General features: G+C 47.9%; 1 protein-coding gene across 1 annotated transcript in view; it reads right to left on the bottom strand.

The window, feature by feature from the left end:
- Positions 1-12,005, bottom strand: part of ATF7IP2 (activating transcription factor 7 interacting protein 2) — a 92,045-nt gene that overhangs the window by 48,746 nt on the left and 31,294 nt on the right. The window contains exons 2-3 of the mRNA XM_075317911.1: positions 6,189-6,960; positions 4,872-4,963 (exon numbers count right to left, since the gene is read on the bottom strand). Of these exons, the coding sequence (XP_075174026.1) occupies positions 4,872-4,963; positions 6,189-6,960 (864 nt within the window). The remainder of the gene's footprint in view (positions 1-4,871; positions 4,964-6,188; positions 6,961-12,005) is intronic.

Genomic DNA, 12,005 nt, shown 5'->3' with positions numbered 1-12,005 from the left:
TGCATGAGGCGCCTCAAGGGGTATGACTGACCCCGAAGAAGAGATTGTATCCCTGCCTGCAGGGACAGCTGTTTGTCCAGCGGTAGCTTGACTACCGCTGACTGTGTATGAAACTCCATCCCGAGGTAAGTCAGTGATTGGGTCGGTGTCAATTGGGATTTTGGGAAGTTGATTATCCACCCGAACTGCTGGAGAGTCGCCAGAGCGACTGTAAGGCTGTGTTGACACGCCGCCCGAGAAGGTGCCCTGACTAGGAGATCGTCTAAGTAGGGAATCACCGAGTGGCCCTGAGAGTGAAGGACCGCCACTACGGATGCCATGACTTTGGTGAACACCCGTGGGGCTGTCGCCAGGCCGAAAGGCAATGCCACGAACTGAAGGTGCTCGTTCCCGATGGCGAAATGCAAGAAGCGTTGATGTTCGGGTGCGATCGGCACATGGAGATAAGCATCCTTGATGTCGATCGATGCTAGGAAGTCTCCTTCTGACATCGAGGCGATGACCGAGCGGAGAGATTCCATCCGAAACCGTCTGGTGCTCACATGTCTGTTGAGCAATTTGAGGTCCAGAACGGGGCGGAATGATCCGTCCTTCTTTGGCACCACGAACAAGTTGGAGTAAAAGCCGCGACCATGTTCCTGAGGGGGAACCGGGATCACAACTCCCTCTGTTTTCAGAGTGGCCACTGCCTGAAAAAGTGCGTCGGCCCGAGCGGGGGGCGGAGAGGTTCTGAAGAAACGAGTCTGAGGACGAGAGCTGAACTCTATCCTGTAACCGTGAGACAGAATGTCTCTCACCCATCGGTCTTGAACATGTGGCCACCAGGCGTCGCAAAAGCGGGAGAGCCTGCCACCGACCGAGGATGCGGTTCGGGGATGCTGAGAGTCATGAGGAGGCCGCCTTGGAGGCAGTGCCTCCGGCGGCCTTTTGGGGGCGTGACTTAGACCGCCACGCATAGGAGTTCCTCTGGCCTTTCTCCGGCCTGTTGGACGAAGAGGACTGGGGCTTGGCGGAGGGACGAAAGGACCGAAACCTCGATTGAATTTTCCGTTGCTGAGGTCTCTTAGGTTTGGACTGGGGTAAGGAGGAGTCCTTTCCCTTGGATTCCTTAATAATCTCATCCAATCGTTCGCCAAACAATCGGTAGCCAGAAAACGGCAAACCGGTTAAGAACCTCTTGGAGGCCGAGTCTGCCTTCCATTCGCGCAGCCACATGGCCCTGCGGACTGCCACAGAATTAGCGGATGCCACCGCTGTACGGCTAGCAGAGTCTAGGACTGCGTTCATGGCGTAGGAAGAAAAAGCTGTCGCTTGAGAAGTCAGAGACGCAACCTGCGGAGCAGAATTACGTTTGACTGCATTAATCTCAGCCAGACAAGCTGAGATAGCTTGTAGTGCCCACACGGCTGCAAAGGCCGGGGCAAAAGACGCGCCCGTAGCTTCAAAAATGGATTTCACCAGGAGCTCTATCTGCCTGTCAGTGGCATCCTTCAGCGATGAGCCATCTGCCACCGATACTACAGATCTAGCCGCCAATCTAGAGACTGGAGGATCCACCTTGGGACACTGAGCCCAACCCTTAACTACGTCAGAGGGGAAGGGGTAACGTGTGTCAGTAAGGCGCTTAGTAAAGCGCTTGTCCGGAACCGCTCTGGGCTTCTGGAAGGCATCTCTGAAGTTAGAGTGATCGAAAAAAGCACTCCGTGTACGTTTGGGGAACCGAAACTGGTGTTTCTCCTGCTGAGAAGCCGACTCCTCTACAGGTGGAGGCGGGGGAGACAGATCTAACACCTGGTTGATGGACGAGATAAGATCATTAACTAAGGCGTCTCCTTCAGGTGTATCAAGATTGAGAGCAACGTCAGGTTCAGAGCCCTGAGCTGCGACGTCCGCCTCGTCCTCCAGAGAGTCCTTGGGCTGGGAACCCGAACAGCGTGAAGAAGTCGGGGAAGATTCCCAGCGAGCCCGCTTAGTCGGTCTGGGACTGAGATCCGGGCAGGAGTCCTCCGCGTGGGACCTAGGGCCCAACCTGGGAGCGCGCTGCGGCGCGGACCGAGAGGGGCCTGGAGGCGACGAGCTAACGGGGACCGGGGCCTGTGTAAGGACCGGTCTGGACTGCAAAGCTTCTAGCAGCTTGGCAGACCATTTGTCCATAGACTGAGCCATGGATTGCGAAAGTGACTCAGAGAGTTTCTCAGCAAACGCAGCAAACTCTGTCCCTGCCGCCTGGACAGGGGGAGCAGGGGGTCTACATGAGCCGAGGGGCCCACTAGTGACCGAGGCTCCGGCTGAGCAAGCGAAACAGGGGTTGAGCATTGCTCACAGTGAGGGTAGGTGGAACCCGCAGGCAACATAGCCGCACAAGAGGTACAGTCCGCAAAAAAACCCTGTGCCTTAGCACCTTTGCTCCTTGTGGACGACATGCTGTTGTCTCCTAGGAGAGTGATCACTGAGGGTATATGGGAAGGGGTATACAGCCCGACCGAACAGAAATATGTATATAAATACGTATCTATTCCGGCACCCTGGGGGGGGACCAGCACCGGGTGACCGGTGTGGCTTACCGACCGCTAAAAAGCGAGTGTGTGTCTTCCAGATTCCCTGCCTTAGGTCTCCCAGAGCTGCAGAGCTCTTCTCTGATAATCCTCCACCGGCAGAATGCCAAAAACATGGCTGCCGGAGCTCTCAGGGGAGGAGTGGAGCCGTGGGCGGTGCTAGAAAAGTGCGGGAATCTGGGGTCCCCACAGTGATCAGTGAGGGGGGAGGAAACATACAGGATGCTCCGGCCCTCACAGCCGACGTCAGGCCGGCCGTCCCGCCCTTACCCCTGACAGGCAGGCCCGGGGGCGGGATTTTTGCTACTAGGCCGCGATGAAGCCGGGGACTAAATTTAAGACCGCGGCCGACAAGCAGGCTCGGTCGGCGCGGAAGTCCGCCGGTCTTCAGAAATCAGCAGCTGCTGCAGCGTCCGGGAATAAGGCGCTCCATGCACAGTCCCCATGGGGACACAGAGTACCTTATAGATGCAGGGCCCGATCCCTGAGGAAGAATAGACTCCTGCCAGCAGATTCCCACAGGGGCTGCGGAGGGAGCCCGGTCCCAGTGAATGGATGACCGGTCAGGATCCCACTTCTCCCAGAGCCACTAAGGGATGGTGAAGGAAAACGGCATGAGGCTCTGGCCTTTGTATCCGCAATGGGTACCTCAACCTTAACAGCACCGCCGACTTTAGTGGGGTGAGAAGGGAACATGCCGGGGACCCCGTGGGGGTCCTCTTTTCTTCCAACCGATATAACTAATCTGAGAATGCATTAGTGGATGTTTGCCTCCTTCCACACAAAGCATAAAACTGAGGAGCCCGTGATGCATGGGAGGGTGTATAGGCAGAGGGGAGGGGTTACACTTTTAAAGTGTAATACTTTGTGTGGCCTCCGGAGGCAGAAGCTATACACCCAATTTTCTGGGTCTCCCAATGGAGCGACAAAGAAAATATTTTTCTGTGTGTTGTGTTTTTTTAACATTACTAGAAATTCATGGTGGCCATGTCTAATATTGGCGTGACACCATGAATTTCGGGCTTAGGGCTAGCTGATAATATACAGCTAGCCATAACTCCATTATTACCCAGCTAGCCACCCAGCATCAGGGCAGCTGGAAGAGTTGGTTACAGCGCCAGAAGATGGCGCTTCTATGAAAGCGCCATTTTCTGGGGTGGCTGCGGGACTGCAATTCACAGCGGGGGTGCCCAGAAAGCATGGGCACCCTGCACTGTGGATTCCAATCCCCAGCTGCCTAGTTGAACCCGGCTGGACTCAAAAATTGGGCGAAGCCCACGTAATTTTTTTTTTAAATTATTTCATGAAATTCATGAAATATAAAAAAAAGGGCTTCCCTATATTTTTGATTCCCAGCCGGGTACAAATAGGCAGCTGGGGTTGGGGGAAGCCTGTACCTGCCTGCTGTACCCGGCTAGCATACAAAAATATGGCGAAGCCCACGTCATTGTTTTGGGGGGCAAAAAACTCCTGCATACAGTCCTGGATGGAGGATGCTGAGCCTTGTAGTTCTGCAGCTGCTGTCTGCTCTCCTGCATACACTAGTTCTGCAGCTGTCTGCTCTCCTGCATACAATGAACATTTTGAAGAAGGAAATGACATCAGACCTTTTTTTTTTTCATCAACAATCTTTAATGGCATTGTGCACTGATTAAAAACGCAGTGAGCAAAAAAACGCACCAAATCGCGGTAAAAACGCATTTTTTAGCCGCGGGTGCGTTTTTTGAGACAAAAACGCACATAAAAACGCAGCGTAAAAAAAATGCCTAGTGCGCACATACCCTTTATATGAACGAATTGTAGACTAAAAATCTTTTTTTTTCAACTGGGTGTCATTAAAATGTTTGCAGAGTTTACTTTTAATACACTATATTCCAGTGTCTATTGCTGGCTGCAGAATGAGTTGACTGAGAATCAGTCGGTGAACCCAGTTTAAAAGTCTAATAGGAGAGACCAACTTTAATAGATCTTTCTCCGAGCTCCTCAGTTGATTTATGACCACAGATCACATCAAAGTTAAATGTGCAGGGAAAAAGTCTGTAAAAGCCAAAAATATGCAAAATGTTTTATGACACCCAAATGCAAAAAATAATTTTAGCCCCAAATACATGCAAAAAAAAAAAAAAGCTCCCGAAAAGTGGACAACCCCTCTAAATAAGGGAAATCTTTACATTTCTTGATCGGGCTAGAGACAAGACGCCTCACGTTGGCTATGAAGAACACAGTAACCCACGCTCATGTCGGAGCCAACAGGCCAGGCAGAGAAGAGGGTGACTGGAGGGTACAATCCCATTTCCGTAAGACAAACTTGCGTACCTCGTCTAATAAAGTATTAGTTGATGTTTTAGCTCGTTTCCCAGCAGGAACCTGACTGCTTTCTCCACAAGTCCTTTTCTTTCGACAGCCACCTTAAGAAAGAAGAAAAATTTGTTGTCATTTAATAAGAACACAACTAATGATGAGCACTGCAACAATCCCCACGCTGCAGAAATCAGTGGAAGAACTTTCCGAAACAGAGTAGGCAGCAAATATGCAACATGTGAACAAGCTCTAAGGGGTGCTCATATAGTTTGTGAGGGATTTTCTGTGTATATTTCTGTGTACAATCCTAGTGGATGAGGTCTAATAACCCAGGGTGGTAAAAAAAAAAATAATAAGCAAAAATAATAAAGATGTCCATATGGTGTAAATGTAATATGGGAGAACGAGAAATAACCAATAAGTGTCCCTCCTGATCCTGGGAACAGTTGGGAAGCCCCCATATACATTAGATGGTTATTGGTCCTACAAGACAATAAATTATGGGCCTGTTGGCATGAATACATCGTAAGTAACGACTTTTTCATTTGCAAGAAGCTCAAAGAATTTTCTCCTTTTTTAAAGTTGTCTTTGTTCCAGATGTTTTAGACCAGGGGTCCCCAACCACCGGTCTGTGGTGGTTTTTTTGCTGGTCCGCTGCCCTGCATAATGCTCTGTCGGGAGCCATGACATTGCCGTGGCAGCAGGGTGTCCTCAGTAGACGTGGCTCCCGACACAGCCCATTATGTAGGGCGCGGTGGGGCGGATCGGCAATCTGGCAGTGTTGTGGCTCCTGGCGCGGACCTGGTCTACAGCGCTTTTCACAGAGGTCCAGCCAGCAGTCCCCGATCTACAGCGCTGTTTGGTGTATAGTGCTGCTAAGTAGTAGTGCTGTACACGGAGGCTCAATGTACAATGCTGCTACTCGCAGGATTTGCTCAACCAGGAGCTGGGACAAGAACGTCATATAGTGTCTAGCCCTCTTTCCCATCCTACTAGCTGAATGTTCTCCATACCCCACCCCTATATGATCAAAGCCCCGCCCCTGCTGGGCCATGGAAAAATGGTCTTGCTTGAAGCCGGCCCCTGGTGAAAAAAAAAAAGTTGGGACCACTGTTTTAGACAGACTAATGAAATGCGACTTTGTAAAAAAAATCTGCAATTTTTTACAAATGTACTCCAGTCCCCTTCCCCCACCAGAATAAATTTGTATGTAGACTGATATTTTTACGAGATTTTTGGTGGGAGAGGAAGACAATCTTGGGTGTAGGTAGATCTTCAGACTCCCCACTAACAGGTGACCTGGGGAAATATAAAGTTATTCTATGTACATACCCCCCAAATCAGACTTCTGGAACGCAGCATCAGATGGGGGCTCCGGCTGGACAGAATCGGACACTGCACCGGTGATTGATTCAGATGTTGGTGGTGCATTATTATTGTCCGCAGTGCAGTTAGAAGCATCAAGCTCCTTTTCGGGAACTGAAGAGCTTTCTGGATCTGGGGGTTCTGCTGGTGTCACATCAAAAGAGGATGCCGATTTAAGGCTCTTGTCTTCATCAATTATTTTGACAGTGATGGATGCATTCAGATTCTCAGGAATGGTGCTGCATGTAGTGTTTGTCTGTTCACCCTCGTCCTTCACCTCCTCACTGAAAGCCTGATTTTCGGTATTCGTGAAGGCAGTGACTTGCTGTACGGCAGTGATATGATTTTCTGTGGCATCGGTATTGAAATCATGGACTATAAAATGAGTCGTGTGAGACAATGGGACATCTTCAGATTTTTTGGAAATGCCATCCCAGGTTTCGTTGACAGAACAGCCAATGTTAATTCCAGAGTCCACTTGTGAAACCTCTATAGAAAGCTTCAGTCCGTTATGGAAGACACCTTGGCTTTTATTGATTGCGGGTGCAGGGTTATCTGGCTGCTGCACGGCTTTTATAGGGGCTTCTTTGAGGGAGTTATCACCTTTAATGGTGTTCTCACCGTTGGAAGAGTTTTTCCGTTTGAGTGTGGCCAGCTGCTCTCGACAGCTTGCCGTCATAGTTTTTCTGGCTCGGAATTTTTTTCTTGCTGGCCCACCTGAAGGGGACATTAGGACGGCCTAGAAGAAAAACAATTTTAGTAAGTTTCAGAGTCAAAATGTCCATGATTAGTTTCATAATGTCAGAGAACACTTTAAAGGGACTGGCCAACCCTTAACATTTTTACAAATTGCAACCAATGGTCTAAAATTACAAAAAGTGTGATAGTCACCCAACATCTGCTGTTCCCATACTAAAGCTTCCTATATTCTTAGTGATGACATGGCGTGACAACACCACACATTTCACATCACCAAATCCTGGCTCTATCCAGGTGAACCCAGACCGGATGGCTGGCACACGAGTGGCACGGGGGTGCAAAGGAAAACATTACTCATTTTCTTATTTTAGACAGTCGGCTGCTGTCTGTAAGAAAACAATGAGGTTGGACAGTCCCTTTAAAGGAAATCTGTGAAAATATGTTTACTATGTAGTCTGAAATCAGCATGATGTAGGGGCAGAGATCCTAATTTTAGAGCTGGGTCACTTATTAGGCTGTGTGCTGTAGTTTCAGCACAATCAGTATTTTATCATCAGGAGATTATCACCGCCTGACTAGTTGTGACATGCAGGAAAGTCCAGCTAATCTGGGTTACCCCGCCCCACCACTGATTGGCTTGCTGATAATTCAGTGTACACAGAATGCTGCCTATCGGGGGTATGGGCGTGATTATACAGAACTCAGCATTCTGACCACTGTTACAGACACTTCAGAGATAACAGGGATTCTATCAGTCCGGTGAGGGACATCACAGGAATCAGGGTCTCTATACCTACATCATGCTGCTCTCAGATTCCATAGCAAAATCCTACAGACAGCTTAACATTAAAGAGGTATTTACAATCTGCTATACGCCATACTTTATGATCAGTGGCGGTTTTATACTTCAGACGTTTCTCTGCTCAGCTCAGGTATAATTCACGCACTGTGTACAACGCCAGCAACGGCCGTCTAGATCTATACACGCTTATATCTTACTAAGGAAGATGACAGCCGCCATGAAATCAAAGCTTAAAAATAGATTTCACAGACTGCAAAAGAGGCCGTGTAGGAACACAAGTAATTGATATACGACAACACATATGGGAATTGTCAGCAAACTGCAACAAGCAGAGTAGAAAGACTACCAAGAACCAGCAACGCTTATTTTATTCAGTTATGTAGTGCTAACATACTCTGAAGCGTCGTACAGACACTGCCATCAGTCACATCAATCCATGACTCAAAATCTAAAATTCCTAGTCCACTAGATGGAATTTAGATTTGGACAGCCACTACTTGTTCCCAGGGCTCATGTGACGTTGTGATGTCACGCGAGCCCCAACACAATCACCGCCGGCTTCGCTCTTCCAGTCTTCTGTCGTTTGAGTAATCAACCGCGAGAAACGCGGCTGCAATCACATCCTGTTGATTATTTGTATGTCTTAAGGCGGGGAGAGTGAAGCCGGCGGGGATTGGGAGACATTACAACATCACGAGAGCCCCGCTAGAGAGTCTATAAACACCACTTGAACAGCGCCGGTATGGAAGGTGAGTACAAGTGATGGCTCCAGACATAGGGAATGAAAAGGGATTGACCAAGTAGTGCATAACCCCTTTCATTTAGCAATATATTTTTGAATGGTGGCAAACAGAGAATTGCGTGGAAATCCTGGCAAACGCGGGGAGAATATACAAAGTTTATGATGTTACCCTTGGTTGGATTAGAATTCAGGACCCCAGTGCTGTAAGACCGTAATGATAACCAATGAAGTTTGCACTAACTATATTCTGATCTATGTGAATTGATTCGCACATCATATTTCATCAGCCACGTCAATGGTCCATGGCCACTAGAATGGAGAGGGAGTACGGGCTCTTACTCAACAGCGTCCATGGCTCATACTATGATTAGCCAGCCCGGCATGTGTCCACATATGCGTCATACTGCAACAACAACGTTAAGCCAGGTCAGCTAATCAAAAGAAGAGCAGCGGGTGTTGTCAGGGAAGAGGCCGTTCTCCATCTCCCATTCCATGGGCCATAGACCAGTGTTGTGGTCAATGGAAATAAATTTGCACCAACTCTAATGTTGATCAAGTCACATTCTGACTTGTCAGGTGCAAAGTTCTCAGAGACTTTAGTTGGTGGAAATCGTCCCAATCCATCTTCCACCATAATGTTCTGTAGGTCTGTAGCCACTTGACAGCAACAAGAGTACTGCCTATTACATACCTGACACCACAACACTTCTGATTAGCCGGTCGGGCATGTGCCTCAGTGACGTCCCAAAAGGACAGCTAATCAAAAGAAGGGCCACAGATTCTGGCAGGTATTATGCCATGGACCACTGTCATGGTCAATGGAATATAATACAGTAGAAAGTGGTTCCTCTGTGCTGCCCGTGTAACCAAATGATAAGTCTGATAAAATTTAACAGATTTACTTATCTACGCATTTCGAGGCGATCTGGCCTCTTCTTCAGGATAAAACCATAATGAATGCTGACCATTATTTGGAATGAGATGCCCAAATAAATTTGCACTAACTCAAGTGGAGACTGTGTGAATTCACATTACCATTTACATCCTGAAGGGATCAATGGGTGGCAAAAACGGAGATAAATGCGTTCACAAATCAGGAGATGACATTTCATCACAATATTTCAATGAAGCTTTTGCATTTCTATTCCTAATTAACCCCTTGTAGCCTCAGTAAATTTTAGTTTTTTTGCGTTTTGCATTGGTTCTTCTATCAAGAACCATAACGCTTGCATTTTTTAGTGTCTACATAGACATTTGAGGGCTTGTTTTCTGCAGGCCGAACTGTAGTTTTCAATTAAACCATTCATTTTATCATAAAATGTACTGAATATGGGAAAAATGCAATGAGCAAATCTGCTTTTTTTCGGATTCATGTTGCGTCACCGAGTGCTAATGATGGATCCTGTGTTATCGGTCATCATAATGCTGCCTGTGATGATAACGAAACAACTGCTGAAAAGTGATCTGTACAGGACAGGACGCGTCAGTCAAACATGAGGCTCAGAAGCCAGAAAACTGCTTTTTTTTTTTTTAATAGGCATAACAAAGGATTAAAAAACAAGACCACCCAATTTTTTCCAGCTATGTTTAAGTTAAACACCTGCCGTACATAACAGTTCATTTTCTGACAATACATTCTCTTTAAAATCCTATAGAATAAATAGGATCAAAGGGTTTGAGAAGAGAATTATGATGAAGGTGTTAACCAGCACGATGATGAAATCTTAGGTGACAGAAGTCTAAAATGATGTCTGCAGGCTTCTCCACTGCGAATGTCATGGAGGGTGATCCATGTTACCCACTCCTTTTGTACACGGCACATGATATCAGACACAAATTGAGCAGATGTGGCAATTTATAACTCTATGCAAGTAGAAACAATCATTGAACCTTCATCACATCCACATCCCAACTCTCAAGATCACAAGGGCTCCTTATTCGGTCCTTGGCCTCTAGCTTATACAAATTGTCGTAGCAGCTGACAAGTGTGTACAATGATCAGAAAGACAGCTTATTGTACAGCCGACACCAGAGCTGTGTCATCAAGCCACCGATCTCCCTGTATGTTCATCTCCTGCGGAGAGCCAATGATGTATACCAAGTGTCACCGATAATGTAATGGGAGCCTTCAAAATAGAAACTATACATGTATACAAATAGATATGGACACCTATAGGAGCATTATACACATCCCATTCTAAATACATAGGAATGAAAAGGGGCCCACTCCCAGCCCTGGCTTCTTGGTTGTCGGGGGTGCGCTCAACAGGATTAGGACACCGGTCCGGACTGAGCACTATTCCAGACTGGTAGAGGAAGCATGGAAGAAATGAAGGAGGACTGAAGCTGGCCAGATCCAGCCAACTTCAGAAGCTCCATTGGTAGCCGGCCACTCAGGCGACAGGGTGGCCGGTATCACAGGTAACTATACAATTAAATATCCCTTTATTTTTGAAAATGGATATTGCAAAGTTGCTTGTTTTCTAGAAGCACTTTGCTATCTTAACTACATAACTTGAGACAACCCCTTTAACATGGAGTTGGTCCAACCTTCGCAGCTACAATAGCTTCTACACGGCTGAGAAGGGTTTGCATAAGATTTTGGAGTTAAGGCCCCGTCACACTAAGCAACATCGCTAGCAACATCGCTGCTAACGAACAACTTTTGTGATGTAACAGCGATGTTGCTAGTGATGTCACTGTGTGTGACATCCAGCAACAACCTGGCCCCTGCTGTGAGGTCGTTGGTTGTTGCTGAATGTCCTGGGCCATTTTTTAGTTGTTGCTGTCCCGCTGTGAAGCACAGATCGCTGTGTGTGACAGCGAGACAGCAACAACTAAATGTGCAGGCAGCAGGAGCCGGCTTCTGCGGAGGCTGGTAACCACAGTAAACATCGGGTAACCAAGAAGCCCTGTCCTTGGTTACCCGATATTTACCTTCGTTACCAGCCTCCGCCACTCTCACTGTCAGTGCAGACTCCTGCTCTCTGCACATGTAGCTGCAGGACACATCGGGTTAATTAATCGGATGTGTGCTGTAGCTAGGAGAGCAGGGAGCCAGCGCTCAGTGTGCGCTGCTCCCTGCTCTCTGCACGTGTAGCTGCGTGCGCTGGTAACCAAGTTAAATATCGGGTTGGTTACCCGATATTTACCTTAGTTACCAAGCGCAGCATCTTCCACGCGGCGCTGGGGGCTGGTCACTGGTTGCTGGTGACAGCTCACCAGCAACTCGTGTAGCGACGCTCCAGCGATCCCTGCCAGGTCAGGTTGCTGGTGGGATCGCTGGAGCGTCGCAGTGTGACATCTCACCAGCAACCTCCTAGCAACTTACCAGCGATCCCTATCGTTGTTGGGATCGCTGGTAAGTTGTTTAGTGTGACTGGACCTTTAGTCTGTGGTCACCTTTCCCATTCATAGAGAAAACCATTTGCGAGGTTAAAGATTGGACGAGAGGACTGGGCTCACAAACTCTGCTTTAATTAATCCCAACGCTGTTGGATGAGGTTGAGGTCTGGGCTCTGTGCTGCAAGGTTCTTCTATA

Source organism: Anomaloglossus baeobatrachus, chromosome 7 (genome assembly GCF_048569485.1).
Source record: "Anomaloglossus baeobatrachus isolate aAnoBae1 chromosome 7, aAnoBae1.hap1, whole genome shotgun sequence".
In the NCBI taxonomy this organism is placed as follows: domain Eukaryota; kingdom Metazoa; phylum Chordata; class Amphibia; order Anura; family Aromobatidae; genus Anomaloglossus; species Anomaloglossus baeobatrachus.
Note: the sequence above shows the minus strand (reverse complement) of the source record. Positions and strands in the feature narration are given on the sequence as shown.